A 19,759-nucleotide genomic window follows, 5' to 3' on the forward strand; every position below is an offset into this window, starting at 1 on the left:
TCTTCAGTCTTCTCCCTAGAGGGCTTACATATTCTACGAGATCTACAAAACCAGTAGCATATATTCCACACATATTTCTTAGTGGTGCATTACTAATGCTATCTTTTTGTACATTCAACAGTTACCAAGAGGTCGGGAGCCCTTCAGGCAGATACGTAAAAGTTAACCTCCTTACGCTGCCTTCTTTTTGCCTTGGATGAAAACTGAACAAAGCCCAAATGCACCAGTGCAAATAAAGCACCTACCAACAAACCACATAAAGTGTACTGCTTTGTGATATTCATCTCCCTAGCTCCTTTGGATATGTGTGGTTGAATTTAGACAATCTCACAAACATTAACCAGGGAACTCACTGCCAATAGTCTTAGAAGCACTGCAAATGGAGGATAGCTGGATGCTTGTGCCAAGTTCAAGCAGAAAAACAGAAACCCACCTTATGAGACATGTTTATCTATACAGTTACTACAGTTTTAGCATCTTCACCCAGCAACAAGTCTACATATTTACATTCTTACCAGTGCAATTAAAATGTTCTTCCTATTCCCTTTACGCCATTGGTCACTCTTGTATGCAAGGGTTGTTCTGTTGTATTATGTTGGGCCATGACATCAGAGGTGGATGTTGGTGGTACAGCCAGCAGTAGAAGTTGAACCTTCCCAACAATATCCCGTTCCATTTTGTTGCCATGTGACAGATGGCAACAGAGGGGCAGGCTGACATGACAAAGTGGTGTCTGACATGAAGTGTGTATGACACAAAAGTGTGTCATTAAATTCCTCCATGTGGAAAAAATTACCTTCCTTGGCTCTTGCTGAATGTTTATGGAGACCAAAGAGTGGATATGAGCACAGTGAGGCAGTGGGTGGTTGTGTTTCAGCAGTGGCTACAGTGACACGAAAAACAATCCACATTCTGGATGACTGCACACTGCTGTCACACCTGTCTTGATCAGCTCATCCACACAAATTGGCTAATAGTGGTGACTTTGCTGAAAAATAGCGTTTTGTAGCTATGAATTTGCTCCATCAAGTAGTGTTATTGTGCTCTTTGTAGCAGTTGTAGTCTCCATGGAAATAAAGAGGAGGCACGGCATTCAGAATGACCTGAGTATCATATACATCTGACGTTTTGCTTATCAGCGTATGTCTCTTCAAATCTTATCACTTACATGCTTTATCATTTCCTTGCAATTTTTCCAGCCTTTAATTCTTTTCATCACTGTACCCAGGTCTTATTTAATTAGGAAGGTCTCTTGCCTAGACATCAATGTATGCTGGAGCAAGTTTAGCACCACGCCTCTTATAACCTGTACTACAAACAGTTTGACTCTGGTAAAGCCACTTGGCTGCTGCAGTTTGATACTGACATATGCTACTACACAGCCTATCTGTGAAGCCCAAAACCTCATCACTCCTTCGCTTCTCAGCCACCTTCAAAAGATGGGCTTCAAACATGTTCCCTCTACCATCAGGTTGGATATTAGGATAAGATTTCTTCTCAGAAAGAGCGGTGATGCAGGGGCACAGCTGCTCGGAGAGGTGCTGCAGCCACCATCCTGGGAGGTGTTCAAGAAACGTGTAGATGTGGCACCGAGGGACACGGTCGGTGGGCAGGGTGGGGACGGGCTGATGGCTGGACCAAGTGATCTCCGAGTTTTTCCGACCTGTGATGTAATGATCCCGTGTTTCCATGAAGTATTGAATCACTGAGTCCATGACCTTTGCGGTCACTCCACCGGCACCACCCGACGCGTCACGACCGCCGGCCGCGCCTCACCTCGGCGCTGACGAGAAAAGCGCCGCTCCCGGCGGCAGCGCGCCGCCCACTCGCTCTGAGGAGAAAAAACCGCCGCGGGGCCGAGGCCGGGGCCGTACCACCCCTGTGGGGGGGAGGGGGGAATCGCCCTCCGTTCCCTCAGCGCCTTGCGGCCCCGCCTCGCGTTGCTCGGCGGCCCCATCGACCAGGAGCCGCCAGTTGCATCGCAGCATTGAAGAACCTCCTGGCGTCTCTCTGCGGAGCCGGCGACCCGCCCCACGTTCCCGTTCTCCCAACCCCCCTCCAGGCGCGGCCGAGTGTTTGTGGCCAGGCGAGGCCGGGCGGGAGGGGCAGGTGCGAGCCGAAGATGGCGTTCCCCGGGCAGCCGGCGCCCGGCGGCGGTTACTACCAAGGCGGGGTGAGCGGGGCTGCGCCCGGGCGGCGGGCGGGATGAGGGGCGCGGAGCCGCGGGGCTCTCGGTGGGGGGCCGCGGGGCCGGTGCGGTGCGCAAGGCACGATCCCGGCCCCGCGGAGAAGGAAGGGGCCGCATCGGCGCGTGTCGGGGTGCGGAGGGGCTGAAATAGTACCAAAGAGTACGTCAGAGCGGGGTTGAGTGATAGCAGTGCTTTCAGGGTATGTACGAGGGCTGCTCCGAAACTAACGCCTCCTGTTTTATCGTGCTGGCCCGCGGCGTCAGAGGCGGATATTGGTGGTATGGCATAGATGCGGAACCTTCCCACCAATGTTCCGTTACGTTTCGTTGCCGTGTGACAGATGGCAGCGGGGGGGCAAGGCTGACAGAATGCCTTCGGACATGAAGTGTGGGCTGTAGCAAAGGCGCGGAACTGAGTTCCTCCATGCGGGAAAAATGGCACCCACTGACATTCGCTGACTGGACGTTTGTGGAGATGAAACAGTGGGTGTGAGCGCAGTGAGGCAGTGGGTTGTGCATGTCAGTGGTGACAGCAACATCTGTTGGCACACACAGGCTGTGCAGCAGCACGCAGGCTCTTGTTCATCACTGGTGAAAATACACAGTTAATGGCAGTGACTGTGTTGAAAAATAGTATTTTGTAGCTGAGAATTTGCTCTGTTGAAGAGTGTTATTGTGCTTTCTTTCTGTTGTAGTTTCCATGGAAACAAAGAGGAGGCATTACTTCCAGAGCGACCTCCATATATAAAAGCACAAGTTGATTCTTCAGTACAGATGTTATTATTTCGTGTACCTATCTGAATCATTACTTTAAAATTAATACGTTTTCTTCTTGATTTCTAAAGTATGGAGCTGCCCCAGGAGGCCCAGCGTTCCCTGGACAGGCTCAGGATCCTCTGTACGGTTATTTTGCTACAGTAGCTGGACAGGTAAACTTACAAAGTGTCATTTACTTATTTTGGGAGACAATCATTTCTACATTGTATTTTAGAAATGCCTAATTTTTGCAGCAGGGAGAGCTCCATGGTTTCAACTTGTCGATAAATAGTTGACTGTTCTTACTTACCCTGTCTGCTGAAATGCATCAGCACAGTCGAAGAGCTGATTAGCATTATTCAATCTGCATAGTTAGTGTATAGCTATGTATCTGTACTGTTTGAGATACAGCTGTGCATATGAACAGCCTGTGTATAGTTTCTGTATATGTGATGATTGCATTTACTTGAAATGCCACAGCTGAATTGTGGCTCAGCCATTGGTTGGGAAATGCTGTTTTTGGAAAAGAAAGCCAGAAACAATGGGGACATCAGCTGTGAAGGTGCTGTTAGTAAAAGCAGGAAATGCCAGTAAGAAAGGTATTGTATGATGAAATAGCTTAATAGAGTCATAACTGCAGTGGCAGTCTCTACTTGAGCCAACATCTGGGTTTGTTGTAGGACTACCCTTTCATGAGCAAAGGGCGTTCACAACTGTCTTCCCTTTGTAATTGTACATATATTTGTGGTTGTTCTGGAGATAAGGTTAGGAGCAAATCAGATTTATTGAGCCAGAAGTTCTGTCTATAACAAAGCTTTTTACTGCACACTTATGGAGTGTGTGGAAATGTAGAACTCTGCTCCTGGATCTCATACCCACAAGTACATGTAATGACAACATGGGGTTTAAATTCAGACGACTTGCTCGTGTTTAAGTTTTCGGATTAAGACTGTAATTTGGGTTATGGCTTTTTGTTCACATTGTTATTCTTTGCAATTAATAATGCTTCGTTCAGTCTATATGCTATTTCTCTAACACTACATGTGCAAATACACAGACCCTATATTTTTGTAGTAAAGGTGAACATTGGGTTAACTCAACTGTTATGTGTAAAGGCTCTCCAGTAAGACAGAGCCTGGGCTGAATGATAATTTCCCAGCTTGAGTGCTTCTCTGCGTTCATGTGCCACCAGATTGTGTGTCAGGAATCAGCATTAGAGCCTGTAACTGATGCTGGGAAAAATGAGTCGGGTCCTGGTGAAAAGAAGAAGAGAGAGGTATCAGCATGCAGAATGCAGCGCTGTGGCAAGAGCTGGACTTAAGTACAGCATAGAACACTCCCAGACAGCTTAGGTGGGGCCTGGTTACTGAAAACTAGAAAGCCAGCGGGTACAATCAAGTTATTACCTCAAGTATTTATGTTGGTACTCTAAATACCCTTTATTTGTAGAAACCATTCCTTATGGAAATAAATAGAGTAGCTTTTAAATTATTTCGACCTTAGAATCAGAAGAGTCTGTTCCAGGGACCAGTAGTTGTCCAGAAGCAAAAATTCTGTTAGGGAATCAGTGAAATCAAACATAAATTATCAGTTGTTTTCACAGCCTGCTACAAAAGTCTGCACAAAGCCACATATCACAGTTCTCCAGTAGTCCTTGCTATAGAACTTTTGTAGTGGTTTGCCACTGTGTTGTTTTTATGCCTAATATAGAATGTTGCCTGAGCTTTCTTGCAAACTACTTCAAGTAATTTACAACAGAACTCTTGTCTTGATTTGATGAATTGCCTTTGTTTATGGAAAGAAGTCAAATCCTTATTATTGCCTCCATAGGAACTAATAAATAATTTTTAATGTTTCCAAAGCCTCTGTGCCTTCTACAGTCTAGCTCTTTAAACTCTCCTTTGAAAGATAAAGGCCAGGCCCTTTCATGGTAATGTAAACACAATCAAAAGATCATGCTTTTTTGTCTTACTTTCTACTCTGAAGTTATCCAGATCTGGCTTTTGTTTCAGAATACACAAGGGCTTTAAGGATACTTGCTTCTTAATATACATGGCTAATTGAAATTATTGTTTCATGCTTTAATTTTCTTGTGAGCATAATGTTTCTGATGCAGCTGTACAGCTAGGGTGATGGAATAGATTGGATGCAGCCCTGTCTTCCTGCTGCCATTAGTGTGGCATAGAATCAAAACGTTATCTTCTTTTTCTAGACCATGTCAAATGTCTTTTAATATATTAACTACTCTTTTGCTAATAAATGATACTTCATTTACTTTCCTATCTTGAGGTTGGTGGCCCTGCCTGTGTTAGGGGAGGTTGGAACTTGATGATCCTTTGGGTCCCTTCCAACAACCTAAGCCATTGTATGGTTCTATGATTTCTGAGTCACCTGGCTGCATCATTTTGACCATGCTATGCTGTATCTCTATACCTGAAGAAAAAAGAAATAGAAACAAATTTGTTTTAAGTAAAGCATTAAATAAGGAATAAAGAGTTGATGTAACATTGCTTTTGGTGCCTGCAGATATAATGTTGTACGGCAGAAGAAGGTGATGACATTGCCTTGTAGTAGGATACAAACCCTACAGAGCAAATAGGTAAAAAATAAAAAAATTAAAAAAAAAAAAGTAAAATTGGCTCACCCCCTTCCAGTAACAGCTCAAGAGGAACACAGCCTCTATCCAAAGAGATGCTGCTCCCTTGGTTGCTTACCCTTAAATGAGGGTGAGGAGGGGTGGATGCAGGCTCCTCCCCTGCCGTCACACAGATGCATTTCTTGCACCTGAGCTCCCTGGTTAGCCACACATTCTCTCCTGCTGCTCAGCCGTTGGTTCCGGCCACGATGTGGCAATTCCACTGCAAATGCTCTGTCCTTGAATGAGATTAAATTATACTCAAACTGTCTGTGAACTGAGCTTCGTGTTGGTTTGTAGGGAGCACAGCATAGAATTGCAATTCTGCTTTGGTCAGTTCATGCGTGATCAGTCGTGCTGTCCATGACTTAGTAGTTGTTTTCTCTGCTTGGCCCCAAAAGGCATACTTTGGAAGGACATTGTTTACCAGACTGTGTGGATACACCTTTTCTGGTACTGGCTCATTCTCTTTTTTTTTTTTTTTTTTTTTTTTTTTTTTTTTTTTCAAAATGGTTTGCTTTCTGCTTGTGTTTGTTCTGCTAACAGCTTAGTATTCACCAACTGCCCTTTTTCTCTTCTCTCTTCTCTCTTCTCTCTTCTCTCTTCTCTCTTCTCTCTTCTCTCTTCTCTCTTCTCTCTTCTCTTTTTTCTTTAAATTTCTAAGTCTTGAGGCAGTCTTGAGAAGAGGATGTATACAATCTGGGTTCCAGGTTTTCTACTGTAGCAGTGAAATCATAAATCTCTGAAGTGAAAGAAATACCCATTGAACTTCGAGTAAAAGAAATACCCGTGGAACCCATTGAAACCTGCCAATCCTGTTCATTTTTTGGGAACACTAAATGTGAAAGGTAGTGCATGTTGTAAAAGTATCAGCTAAAGAAACTTCATTAATAGGGGTCATTGATAGCATTTTGACTTACAGCAGAAATAGAGACAGGTAATCAGTTGTTTCACAGAAGGATTAATAAATCAATGCCTATGGAAAAGGGAGTGGGTACTGGGAGTAACCAACATGGGAGAGCGATTTAAAGCAATAGCTGATACATCTTCTGTTATCGAAAGGATGGACAAATAGATGCTGATGAGCTACAGAGATGTCTCACCCAGTCAGGGATTGCAGGAGCCTATAAACGTAAGTTAACAATTTAAATGAACAAAGCAACAATGCTAACGTGCACTAATTCTTATCCCATCTACTAGAGACTGCTTGCAGTTGTGCTTTCTTCAGTTTCTTTTATTTGCATGGTGAAGAGGCTTTCTTTCCATATGAACTACTTTAAAATGTAAATTCTCTATTTAGTTCTGTGCACTTAGGGCTTCTCTTCAGCTGCCTTCATTTTCTCCACTGCTGAGCTGTGCAGTTTTGGTTTGCAATGGAAGTTGAGCTTTGATACTGACCCAAGCATTCTGTGCTGGGGCATAGCATTCCATTTACAAAATTGAGTGCAGGGAGTAAAGCACCTTGTTAAAATCATCTCTGTGCTAAAATATGAAGGACCACTTCGATTGAAACCCAAAACCTTTATGGATTGAGCTAAGAGCAAATTAATTTTATATAGAATTTAAAGTGTCTCCAGATTGTCTGCTGTCAGTGTTTCTAACAAGTAATGATTAAAAGCTCTTACTTGGATTGAAACATGGTATTGCTTTGTACACTGGAAGAGCTCATTTATATTGTATACGCTACTTTATCTTATAACAAGGAACTTAAAGGTGAATAAAAGGAATAACACAGAACTTAGATGAATAAAAACTGAAATTGTCAAAATAATAATTATTTTGCTTCTTGTAATTTGAACAGCTTTCAACTTGGAGACTTGCAGACTCATGATCTCAATGCTGGACGTATCCTTTGTTATGGAGCATAAACATTTTGCATTATGTAAGCAAAGATAAGAGAGAACCTGAGATATGGGAAATGCTTTGCAGTTTGCATTCAGCCTTCACTTGATATTTGGATTTGTTGTGACTGGGGACTGCAACACTCTGTTCTTATGCATGTACGTTTTTACAATTCTAATAAATCATTATCAGAATGATTTATATAAATCAGAATTCTAATAAATCAGTCTGTCGGCAGTTTTGTAACAAGTGACATCCCTAAGACTAGGGGGCTGTTTATCCATTGAATGTATGAAGAGTCAGGTCTGACAGCCCAGAACAGAGCCTTGTGCAAATAGCTCATTGTACTTTTGAGACTGGACAGCATGGTAATGTCCTGATGAATTAAGCATCTGTCCTACACAGGCTGGATATCATCTAAGGGCCTCCTAAATCCTGTTCCTTGAATGAAGTTGTTACTCTAGTAACACTAGAGTATATGGCATTCAGCAGTACAGCCTATGGAAGATGTAGATACACTGTGCAGGGTTGAAGTATTGGGAGTTTTTTGTAGTTTAAATTTAGTCTGTGATGTTCAAATGTTTTGTTGTTTAATAAGAAAGCAGGAATGAAACTGAGATGTCCAGTAACTTGGACAAACTGTGATACCAGTGATCTGATCATATTCTAATATTATTCCACCTTACTTTTTTGATTTGGCATCTAATTTTACTTCATGTATGCATTAGTAGGAATTTCACTGCAGCAGGTAGAGGAGGAGTTTGTTAAGTGAGTCACATTCATAAGGTGTAAGTGAGAAGTGTGGTTTGGTTTTGGTTGGTGATGTTACCTCTGTCGGTGCTGAGATGTGCCTCAGTTAGTTTGCCAGCACAGAGGAAGTAATCACAAAATACCATTATGAGTGACCTTCAAAGAAAGAGTTTTCGTCTACAGATGATAAGAAAGCTGATTTCCATTTGATAGAGAGCTGTCTCTTTTTAATTTATGAAGTTAAGGAACGTTTTTCTTAGTTTTAAAATCAGAGGGATATGTCCGGCACACTGGGATTTAATGAGTTTAAGGAACTGTGGGCTGTGGTCAATGGCTGGAAGCAACACTTTGTAAGTTTTGACAGCGATAGCAGTGGGACGGTGGATCGCCCAGAACTGGAGAAAGCCTTGACAACTATGGGTAAGCTGTGCAATTTCCTCACTGCTGGTGAGTTCCAGCATTCCCCCATAACTACTGTCTTACTATAGTAACTGATCCATAGTATTTCCAATAAAAATGTTCAGCCGTGTTAACGTACCTGTCTTTCTGTTGCCAACAGGATTTAGATTGAGCCCGCAGGCCGTGTCTGCCATCACCAGGCGATACAGCACTCATGGAAAGATTACTTTTGACGATTACATCGCCTGCTGTGTGAAACTCAGAGCTCTCACTGGTATGTCAGATTATAGCCTTGTTACCATCATCTCTGTAATGTGTTTTTATTTAATAAAATCTAATTACTCAGGTTTCTCGTGTTCAACTTTTATGTAACATAATAAGTTTCTTGCAGTGGATTTTACAGGCAGAACCATAACAATTACAGATGATGATTACTGAAGTCCATGTTGGAAAAAATGGACTAATATAGGGTTTGTTCCAGAGACTGGTAATATTGTGTTATCAAAACTGGGAAACTGTATTTATTAATGGAGCAGAAGGTGCTGTGGATGGCAAACATAGGGATCAGTTAAGTCTTGAGTTCCTTTGTTCTTGAGTTCTCATTCTTGTGACTTCGGGATATTTTTTTTCTTCCCTTTGCTTTACTCTGCTTTAATTTCTCATTTTGTTCAGTCTTGAACCTTGTGTTTTGCTTTATAGAATCAGAACCATAGAATCACAGGGTTGGAAAGAACCTACAAGATCATCTAGTCCAACCGTCCTCCTGTTACCCTTGCTGCCACAAAAAATTGTAGTATGAGGATTAATACAAACGGTTAACTGTAAGAGTCAAGCTCTTGCAATAGACATGTAGCTAAAATACAGTGAAAGTACAAAAAAATTGAGTAGTTCTTACTTATCTTTTGTTTTGTTTTAATATTTTTTGCAGAATGTTTTAGAAGAAGAGACGCATCTCAGCAGGGTTTTGTGAATTTCCAGTACGATGATGTAAGTAAACTTTAAAGAATCAGTTAAACTTACGGGATAAAACTGAGGGAAAACTTAAAACTGGAATCAAACATGAATAATTTCAGTTAGTGCCTCTTGCCTATGATAACAGTATTACCTGAGAGGAGTTTTGGGGCTTTGTTTCATTGCGCTCTGTTGGATTCAGATAGGCAAAAGGGTTGGAACCGAGTATTCTGTTACAAAGCTCACACACATTTATAGAGATGTTTCCAAATTCATTAGGAGTTTCCTGTGGATTCCTTTACCAGTACAGTTCAAAAAGCTGTAACACTTGGTAACATCGCTTGGACTTTGTTTCTTTGTTTTAAGGCTTGGTAGGCGTTTTTCCTGGGAAAGTCTAGGGGAGGTGGTGGCATGGACACAACAAATGGTACTCTGTCAGCCTTGCAAGTCTTGGCTTCCTGGCTGTTTGTCTCTATGCAAGATAATCAGAACAGTACATTCAAGTAGTTCTGTGTTGTTATTGTTGTAACTTTAATTGACTATTAGATAGTTTTCATATGTAATTACAAAGCTTTATTGCTTATGAACTGAGTTTGTTTACAGTAGGAGGGAAAAAAAGCGTTTTCTAATATGTGATTTTTTTTTTTTTCAGTTCATTCAGTGTGTTATGAGCATCTAAATCAAAAGGGAAAGTGTGGATCACAATTATCATTCCAGTTCGTGCTTTGCTTTGCCAAATTATTCCATGACTGTGTGCCTCAATATTGGAAATTACGTACTTTCTGAAGGTATTGCTTGGCATACTTGTTCAGTTTTGATAATGAATATAAACTAATCATGCACTGTAATGTGTAACTTTCAACCTGTGACTATTAAAGATTTTTTATTTTCATGAACTTCTAAGACGCAATGTGTAACAAAGATTACGGACATATTATGTTTTTCTGTGTTTATTTTTTTCCTATGATTCACTAAAAATTGTTTCCTGGTGAAAGCTACCACCCTCTGTCTTCAGCAGTATCATGTAGATGGCATAAGAGAATATTCTTTTGTCTTTGGCAATGCAAGATATGTAAAAACCGAAAGAGGTAGCTTTGGAAGGATCACCTCTTGACTGTTAGAGCATCAGTAAAATCTAAGGTGCTTGTTTTGGCAGCTGGGCATTTTAAAGATGAGATCAATGACACCATCCACTGAGTGTAAGACTGCCTCTTACAGCTCCTCTTAAACAGGAATAAAACACAGCAGAGAACTCTTCTGACAGTGTGCCTTTGTATAGGGGGTATTTGTTTCAGTAAGATTCTTGCTCTCTTTGTGTCACTGCATAAAACATTTTAAAACAAGTAAGTGTGTCGTGTCAGTTTATACATTACCTTTATCTATGAACTTTAAGTTGCCAGACTGCAGCGACGTGTCAGTTGGTGTTTTTCTGTCCTTCTCTTTAAACCCTAGCCAGTACCTTCCTGTCTTTATATGTTAAGTAGCATATAGCGTAGCTGCTGGGGCAGAGCAGGCAAGGAGATGGAAGCTGCTGAGTGCTTGGCTGCTGGCTTGTGTCAGCCCAGCACAGGCCTGGTATGTTCATGAAAAAAACATTAGGCAATAATGAATAAAGCATTCTTGTAGATAAGTGTAACTTACTGATTAGTCTGAGACCCCAGAAGTTGTGTTATAGGTATGAAGTTATGCCATAAATCTTGAGAATTAATGATGAAATAATACATGAGAGTAAAATTACATCTGCAAATAAAAGCTTGAAGAATGCTCTTAGCTGATCTGTACCATGCAAAAATGGTCCAGCTTACCCACTTACTGTGGAAACAAGGAATTTCTTTACTTTGAATAGTACCAAGGTGGGTTATGTTTTTGTGGTTTATTTGTTGTTTTTGAGAGAAAGGTGGGAGGTGGTGTTATTTATATATTATAAAGGGGAGGTGTAGGTTAGATCTTAGGAGGAAGTCTTTCACTCAGAGTGGTGAGGCACTGGAACAGGTTGCCCAAGGAGGCTGTGGATGCCCCATCCCTGGAGGCATTCAAGGCCAGGCTGGATGTGGCTCTGGGCAGCCTGGGCTGCTGGTTGGTGACCCTGCACATAGCAGGGGGGTTGAAACTAGATGGTGACTGTGGGCCTTTTCAAACCAGGCCATTGATGATTCTATGATGATACCATCTTTGTTTGGCTTCTTTTTTCCATGCTCTCTGGTGCAGGGAAAGAAGACCAAAACCAAGACCCCAAGTTGTCTTCCTCATTTGAACCAATCACCTACTGGGCTGCAAAGTACTGCAAGAAAATGGGAACCAACAGGGTTATCTTCATGGATCTTGTAAACACAAAACATACAAAACTGTGAAGCAAAGAGTTCAAGAACCAGGAACAAATTCTAGTTTACCAAAGAAAGCATTGCCTTCCATATGCACTTAAAAAAAATCCTGTGTTCACAGGGACAGGCAGAATACATCACTTTTTGCTTTTAAACATAAACAAAGATAATCATTAAGGTTACTAAGGAGTGAATACAGTGCTGTCATCTTCAAAAAGGAAAAAAAAAAAAAAAAAAAAAAACAACCTTTGAAAATTGTTTTCCCATTATGGTAGATTAATCTATAACTCAGAATTGAGGTTTTCTCTTTCCCAGAAGACAGTGAAAGAATCCATATGATGCTATGTGGGATGATTGTTCTTGATCTTCATACAAACAACTGGGAATAGTTTAAAATTGACATTTTTTCCAGCTTACTTTTAGACATGCATGCCTAAGGAACAGCAGGACAGTAAGACCAAGATTGGGAAGCTTATAGGATTATTTTCAAACGTGTAATTTGAAAACCAGCATCTGCACTTCAGGCAACAGCCTTTTTTTTTCTCCCCATACATTCAGCACATTTTTTTTCCAGAGATCTTTAAAACAGGATGTAAATGTGCTAAATACAATAATTTGAACAAGAAGGAAAATACACACGTGGTCTTTGTCATTGAAAGTCACTTTACTGATGTTACAATATGTTAGTAACATTGAAAACCACAGGCATTTGTATTAAATACTCTCATAGAAGTAGATATGTGATGCTGTTATTAAAAGTGAGCAGGAATTTAGAACCCCAAATGACAACGATCTTATTTTATAAAAAGCAACGTTTTGTTCAGCTACATGAAAGCCAGATTCATTCACTTCAACAGCCCAGTGCCTGTAATGCTGATGACAGAAACATCACGCTCAAAGATGGAAGTTGTGAATTGCAGCGCTTCATTCTGGTGTTTATCAAAATCTTATGTTTCTATTACATCGGGTACAATTTTTAAAGGATTTTAACTAGCAAAGATGACAATATGATGTAAATTGGTTGTTTCTGCCAACCTCGGCCCAACCCCAACGGTGAAACAATTCTTGCCTCCCCAAATATTTTACCTGTCAGGGCTAGCAGGACTGGAAAAATAGGTAGCTTTCTCTTACAGTGATGTCCAGGATTAACATCAGCACAAAATGAAGCAACTGGAAGACAGCACCCCAAAAGCTTTGCAGAAGGAAGTGGTCATGTTGTAAGGAGTGTTTTCTCCAGCAGATTAAAAATTCTGTAATGCTTTGCTACTCTGAAAAAAAATATTTTGCGTTTATGCAACGATAAAAATAAGTACTGTACTCTATATAAAACACTACCTATTGGAATATATCTTTACCCTTAAGAAGGGAAAAATCAGGTTATATATTCATAGTTCAAATATGTTCTGGGCTGTATTTCCAAGCATCAAATAGGCAGATTCTTTACACAGGCAGTGAGCAAGAATCCTTGTACCAATCACCAAAATAAGCCAGAATTTACTGTTATACAGAGCCTTACAATATTGTATGATTAGCTGCTAGCACCACTATACTTACAAGGTCAGTCAGGCCTATATACAGAATTTCTAATTTGACTGTAAAAATAGACTCTCCATGCTGAAATTAGAATATATAAGGTCTTAAGGCCCCGAGACTTTTTTATAACCAAAACTTGTTTTTTTCTTAGTTACAGGAGAAACAGAAAAAATAGCTTGTTGCTTTGACATTCTATGCTCCAGTAATGAAAAATAGCATGACACCTAGACTTCTTCCTTCAGAAGGCTGCTCTACATTTCATAATCTTCCTGCTGCGCTATTTTGCCATTACAGCCATTGCAGCCTGCGTAACCAACGTTTTCAAGGAGTTTAAATGTGCTTTAGCTGAAGTACTTTTTAAAAAGAACTAAAAACAGCAGACTCAGCAAGGTGAGCCAACTTAAAAGTCAGGTACAACATTTCTCGTGTTCTGAACATTGCTTTGATTACTTGCCTGAGATAACACATTTATTGTTGATGGTTGTAGTGTGTTTCTAACCAGTTGCAGCAAACTGCTCTGGGATGACACGGTACCACCTGCTGGCTGGAAGAGTTAAATGTTTCCAAACCTTAAGTCTTACCAGCGTCCATACATGAGGCACCAGAAATACTTTTTGTAAGTTAACTTGGAAAATGTTTGGGTCAAAGGAATGTTTTAGTGTCTTTGGGAGAATCCTATCTGTGTTGCAACTATATCTGCACAGTCAGCTTCACTGTTTTCCGTTTTTCCTGCTGTGTCATAGCAGAACAGCTATGTGCACACGGGAACTTCACCTCACCATGCAGACATGGGACAGCAAGCTGTACAAACGTGCAGTTTGCCCATATTTGTCTCCAGGAAATCTGACAGAAGACAAATCCCATACTGCTGCTAAATGTCATGTGGTTTGGAAGCCATGCAAACAGTGGGTCATCAGCAGTCTGATGGATGATGCATTTGGAGCAAAAAAAAAACCCTAACTTTGGAGACCAGAATGCTTAAGTTCTTAAAAAATGAGGTAAATCAACCTTACACTGTGGTTGATAAAATTGGCCCAAACAACGATGATGATGCAGATATTCAGATAGCTTACAGGAAGAATTAGATAGCCTTGAGACTTGGAGCAAGAGAAATGGGAGACAGCACAACTTTTAGGTTACAGTGATCAAAGAGGCTTCTCCATCCAAAACACTAGAGGATGATACGAAAACCTGGATGAAAACCATCAAATGGTTCTACCACTGCAAATGAGACACGAGGCTCTTTCACCCATACTGTAACATGAGCAAAAGCACTGGAAAGACTTTTCCTAGGATGCTGGGTGGAAGGACAGCTAACTTGCAGCTTTTCTATCGTAGCTAACCAACACAAGAGGCTGCTAGTGGATTTGGGAGTGCTTTTCAGTAGGAGTGGAAAGGGAATGGAAGAAAAGAACGGAGGAGAACTTCTGTATGCTGAGTTTTACACTGGAATTTGGTAAGTTTGCTTACGACAGCTAGATATGGGATTTAATAACAGAGCAATTGCTAAGAGCCCATCTATTATCACTTAGGCTTACGGAGTCTCATAATTGTTTCACATTATATCCTGTTGGCAAAATCTAACTTCATGTATTCTCTCATTCCAACAGATTTTTTAGCACATCGAGGATGTCCATGATACAATGACTGAAAAGTTGGTCTGAATTTGTAATATATGCATGCCTGTATTAATGTACAGACCTACTCTTAGCCCTGGTCTTGAAAACAGTTGTTTCTATCGATGTTGACAAGACCACAAGGTCCATTTAAAACCAGCAAGTGATTTAGGTAAGAGGACTTCAGTACACTAGCTTGACATAATTTCTTTATCTTTAATTCAGGCTATAGCCCAAAGGCCCATTTGTTCATTAGCATAATTAAAACTAACTAAGGAGTACATGAGCTTAGCTGGGTCAACATATCATTAATCAGGAAATAAACTCTTAAAACATTTGGAAGTCACTGTGTTCAAAGATGCATCTCACACTTCTTATCAGGTAACAAAATTATATGTAAATTTTCAGTCCCAACCATTACTGGTGAACTGCCTGAGTGCATTCACCAAATGGCAATAGCATGGATTAATGAAGTATTGCCTCAACAGAATTAGCAGGTAGATTTTTAGTTGTTAAATTTAAATTGTGGCATGAGTGTGCAGCCTTACTATTTGAATAGAGTCTGTATTTTTCAGTCTCCCCCAGTTAGTGATATTAATTTTATTTTAAATTACACACAGTTCTTCTCCCATATGTCGAAATACAAGACTAGGATTAGTTTAACTCATCTTGCTGTTCATATGCTCACATGGATAGGTAATTATAATGTACCTGAGAAGAACTGAGAACCTCCCCACTTCAACATATCTGGATATTCAGCATAGCTGGCAAAAACAAGCCTGAGTCTGAAGGAGTCAAAATGACTGAGCTAACTTACTATCCATACAAGTACTCTATCTTAGACTACATGAGGGATTATGCAGCTATTTATATTGCTATTGACAGTGTAACCGATTACTGTGGGTAAAGATACTTGCAGTCATCTTCAAGGTTACTAATCTGACAGCTTTCCACACATTTTAAAAGTAGGAAAGCATAGAATGCAAGCAAACACCTTCCTCTTTGGCCTCCATTGGCATTAGAGGCTTTCAGAGCCAAACGCGTTCAGGTTTTGTGCCTTGACAAAATCTCCAGGCTGCCAACTTACTGCATGATTTTCTGCAGAAGAATTCTGCATAAAAATGAACGTTTTATGATGGTCTCATTCTAGACAATCAAAGTGAAAGTCAATGTTTATTAAACTCAGAAGTCGTAAGTAGACTTCCAGTTACTACATATCTCCAAATGTGACACAACTGGATCATGATATGCTACGAATGTATTATACCAAAACACGTAAGAAGCAGTAAGTACACAGTATGTTGAAAATACAGTCAGGAGAGCCATTTGTTTTCAAAACAAGTTGCTATGAACATTACACAAACAGCCAATATGTTACATCCAGTTCTGTTTGCCAAATCTTGCTGCTTCTTGGTAAGGCAGAATGGAAAAGGAAGAGTAAAGGGTGGTGAGTATGAAATATGCACAGAAATCTAACAATGTTATTCAAAATCACATGCTAGTTTGTAACCAAACAAAATGTCGTAAAAGGCACGTGATGAACAGTCCAGTTATTGGAGACAAAATACTGAGACAAAAGGGGAAAGCAGCTAAGAGGCAACAGAATAACAGAGAGGCGATCAGGTTAGCATAATTTCCTAATTGAGGTGAACTCCTTGAGGGTTCTCCTCAGTTTCCAGTGGAATCGATAACAGACTTCTATCGATTTCAGGTGATTATGGCTCAGGCCCCAACTTCATGAGCTATGCATTATCAACTACTTTTCACCTACACTCAAAGGAAGTCTTTGCAAAAAATATTCTTCTGTGCTGATAGCTATTCACTCTTCACAAAAGTGCAGAATCTTTTCCTAAAGCAATTACTAGTGGCTGGCTCATTCAACACATTCTGTCTTGTACTTTGTACTCACTCATATTTGCCTTTTTATAATATACTTACCAGAACCTGTTGACTGCGAAGAAAATCACTGGAACGAACTCCAAGGTCAACATTTTGTTACAATCCAACACACAGCCTAATCATAAAATATAGTGCTTCTAAAAATCTTATATATTTTATACTTGCTGACATCTTAAAACATTTCTTAATTTAATCTTACATATATCCAACTTTATTCACTTACTTAAAAGTTAAAAAAATATATTAAGAGGCTGAAAGTGTTGGCTTTGCTTCTTAAAGGAAATGCATGAAAGAGGTAGAAGACTCAGAAACACTGTGGATGCTCCCGTCAGGATAATATCCAATTGATAATTCGGCTGTTGGCAAGGTATTCAATTGCACCATACAGAATCAGGTGTGTTGTTCTGTAATGGCACTGCTAGGAGCTAGGAATTTGTCATTTTTGGAGAGCTGGAGAATTATAGATTGATTTAACATGGTCCGGTTTTCTTACTGAGTGGAAACGTCCACCTTTGTAGTACAACAGACACCCTTTAGAAGTCTCAGTATTCGAAAGCTAACTATCCATTGATTTGGAAGATCAACATCTCCACGGTAAAAGTGTTGGGATTTTTTTCCATTTTTTCTGGCTAAACTCACTTGTACTCAGTTTATGGCCACCCAAACGTTTCAAGGGGACATCAGAGGCAGCAAGCAGAGCAGTCGAGCACATGGTAAAGGAAACTCCACAAACAAATGAAAAGACAACAATGACACTGGCCACTTGCCCAGCATTGGTATTATCTAGTGCAGTGAAATTGTTAGGTTTCTCATAAGTTACAGTCTCATCCAAAACAGCATCTGAAGTGCTCTATCAGAAATACACAGCAAGCCTTGCCAGAGGACTTCACATCACCACATCCTGAATTGAGCGTTAGAAGTTATTCCCAGATTTCCAGGAAGTTTGTACTGCATTTTACTTCGAGGCTCTGTCTCTGTTGTCCACAGGATCATTCCTGATCGCCTCAGTGTCGGGTTGGGTCATCTCACTCAACAGCGCTTTTTGGCTGCTTCCCCTTATGATGATTTAAGACAAAGTGCCACCGTACTGGTTCCTGCATTCCACCATACAATTGAGATTGTCGGCTACTTAGAAGATAGTACAGATTTTGGTCAAAAACCAGTTTCTGTGACGTGGTTTTACAGTACTGTACTTTCTGTATTTCCAAAGTTGTCTGCTCATGTATTAGAAAATTTGAAGTGTGATGATGTTAGTCATTTTTCTTTAGGCATTTGGCAAAATACACTTATGTATAATAGCTATTTTTGACATTATCAAATGTTTACATATATACAATCTGTATACTGAGATTATAAACATGTAAGGTTAAAAAAAAAAGAAAAAGATATAATCCTTGTTTGTTTGATGTTTAGGTTCAAAGAGTTGCCTTTCAAAGCTTGATATCCTGTAAAAAAAAATCCTATATTTCTTACTCCTGCATGCTGATTTCTACTACAGTATGTTGTTTATCCCTTACATGTGGAAAGTAAAGAACACAAGGTTCATGCACACAGCGTACAAGTTTACATTGGCCAGCTTCTCCTGAGTGCGCGTTCCCAAGGCCGGTCAGCATGACCTGGAGCTGCACTAAGCCAAGGGAAAACCCCAACCCTCTCCCAGGCGGGATGTGGGGTGAGCATGTCTGGTACCGTGCAGAACAGCCTCTTCACGTCCATCTAATGGTCCCCTGGTAGTTGGGATGGTTTGGGTTGTTCTTTACAGCAAGTCTGTAAAATTCTGCTTGATCAAAAAACAAAAACAGAAGGAAAAAAAAGAAAAAAGAGACTGCTTTTTCCCTTCCAGATGAGAGGAGGTTCTCTCTGTGATCACGGGCATCTGTGTTGATCTTTTGAATTGTCTGAAGAGCAGATGAATGTGCAACGACTCAGTGGTGCTGAGTTTGTATAGAATTTAAAGTAAAAAGTTCTTGTGTCATCCCAGGAAAACGGTGCAGCTAAATGGAAGTCTCCCATAGCTGGAGAGGCAAAAAAAGGGACACAAACACACGTTATACGCAAAGACACACAGCCTGCTACCCAAGTGGTGTATCGATTGGCAAGGCAGCCCCAAAGACTGGAAGGCCCCTGCACTGCCTGCCTGGAGCTGCCCATCGGCCCAGGCAGACCCTCTGCTCACTCCATGTATTGGGTATGTTCACACGCATGTCAAGCAGGCCTGGAGCTCCCCATTGAGCACCACTGTGCTGCCCCAGGCCACTCCCTGCCCAGCACAGGGCATAGGCAGAGCCTGCAGCACCCATCTGCAGTGTTCCACTCAGTTGTTTCTCAAATAAAAGGACGGAGAGCAGTGGTGGGAATCGCATCACAAGCTATCGCACACCTGAAGTAAATTTTAGAGGAGTTGTGCTCGTTCAAATATCCGCTGTTTGGGCTGACTGAGAATTTGCACTGCCTCTTGGTAGCCCCTGGAAATCTCATTCCAGAAGTTTCAGCCCACCTTGAGGAGCCCTTCCAGGTCTACCAGGGCCTGATGCATGCCCCTTGCATCCTGCTCAGCTCCAGCTTATTCACCTTTCCATCATGCTGGAAGGAAGCCATCCCCCAGCCCAGATGAGCATCTCTGGCTGTTTCAGACCCCTGGAAGGCCAAGGAGAGGAGCCAGACTGCTCTTCTCAGCCCAGAGGCTGCCCCAGGCAAGCTTCCAGCTTGAAACAGAAGTACTGAAATCTGGGCTTGAGGTGTGAATGCCACCTAAATAAGTGTCTATAAACACAAGCTCCAGGACTGCTCTAATCTGTGCCAGAGGCTCAGCTTTCAGCAGCTGCTTGAGCTACAGATCTGAGGAAACACCAGCTCTGCTCTCACTGTT

At 41.0% G+C, this 19,759-nt stretch overlaps 2 protein-coding genes across 3 annotated transcripts in view; one reads left to right on the plus strand and one right to left on the minus strand.

The window, feature by feature from the left end:
• The first annotated feature begins 2,065 nt into the window (after positions 1 to 2,065).
• On the plus strand, positions 2,066 to 10,864 carry SRI (sorcin). The gene is made up of 8 exons (XM_042889143.1): positions 2,066 to 2,173; positions 3,034 to 3,117; positions 6,642 to 6,711; positions 7,381 to 7,424; positions 8,444 to 8,591; positions 8,731 to 8,844; positions 9,499 to 9,557; positions 10,174 to 10,864. Exons 1-8 carry the CDS (start codon positions 2,123 to 2,125, stop codon positions 10,198 to 10,200), a joined length of 597 nt encoding a protein of 198 aa, XP_042745077.1. The 5' UTR covers positions 2,066 to 2,122; the 3' UTR covers positions 10,201 to 10,864.
• A 1,634-nt stretch (positions 10,865 to 12,498) lies between these two features.
• ADAM22 (ADAM metallopeptidase domain 22) overlaps positions 12,499 to 19,759 on the minus strand; it is a 61,133-nt gene continuing 53,872 nt past the window's right edge. The window contains exons 28-29 of one of the 2 annotated variants that reach the window (XM_042888741.1): positions 16,930 to 18,905; positions 13,027 to 13,110 (exon numbers count right to left, since the gene is read on the minus strand). In XM_042888741.1, the coding sequence (XP_042744675.1) occupies positions 18,885 to 18,905 (21 nt within the window). In that variant the 3' untranslated portion in view covers positions 13,027 to 13,110; positions 16,930 to 18,884. Of the gene's footprint in view, positions 13,111 to 16,929; positions 18,906 to 19,759 lie in introns of both variants that reach the window. The other variant, XM_042888742.1, reaches the window with a different exon arrangement.

The sequence above is a fragment of the Lagopus leucura genome, unplaced genomic scaffold (assembly GCF_019238085.1).
Source record: "Lagopus leucura isolate 7727_CA_CO unplaced genomic scaffold, USGS_WTPT01 Super-Scaffold_100157, whole genome shotgun sequence".
Lineage (NCBI taxonomy): Eukaryota > Metazoa > Chordata > Aves > Galliformes > Phasianidae > Lagopus > Lagopus leucura.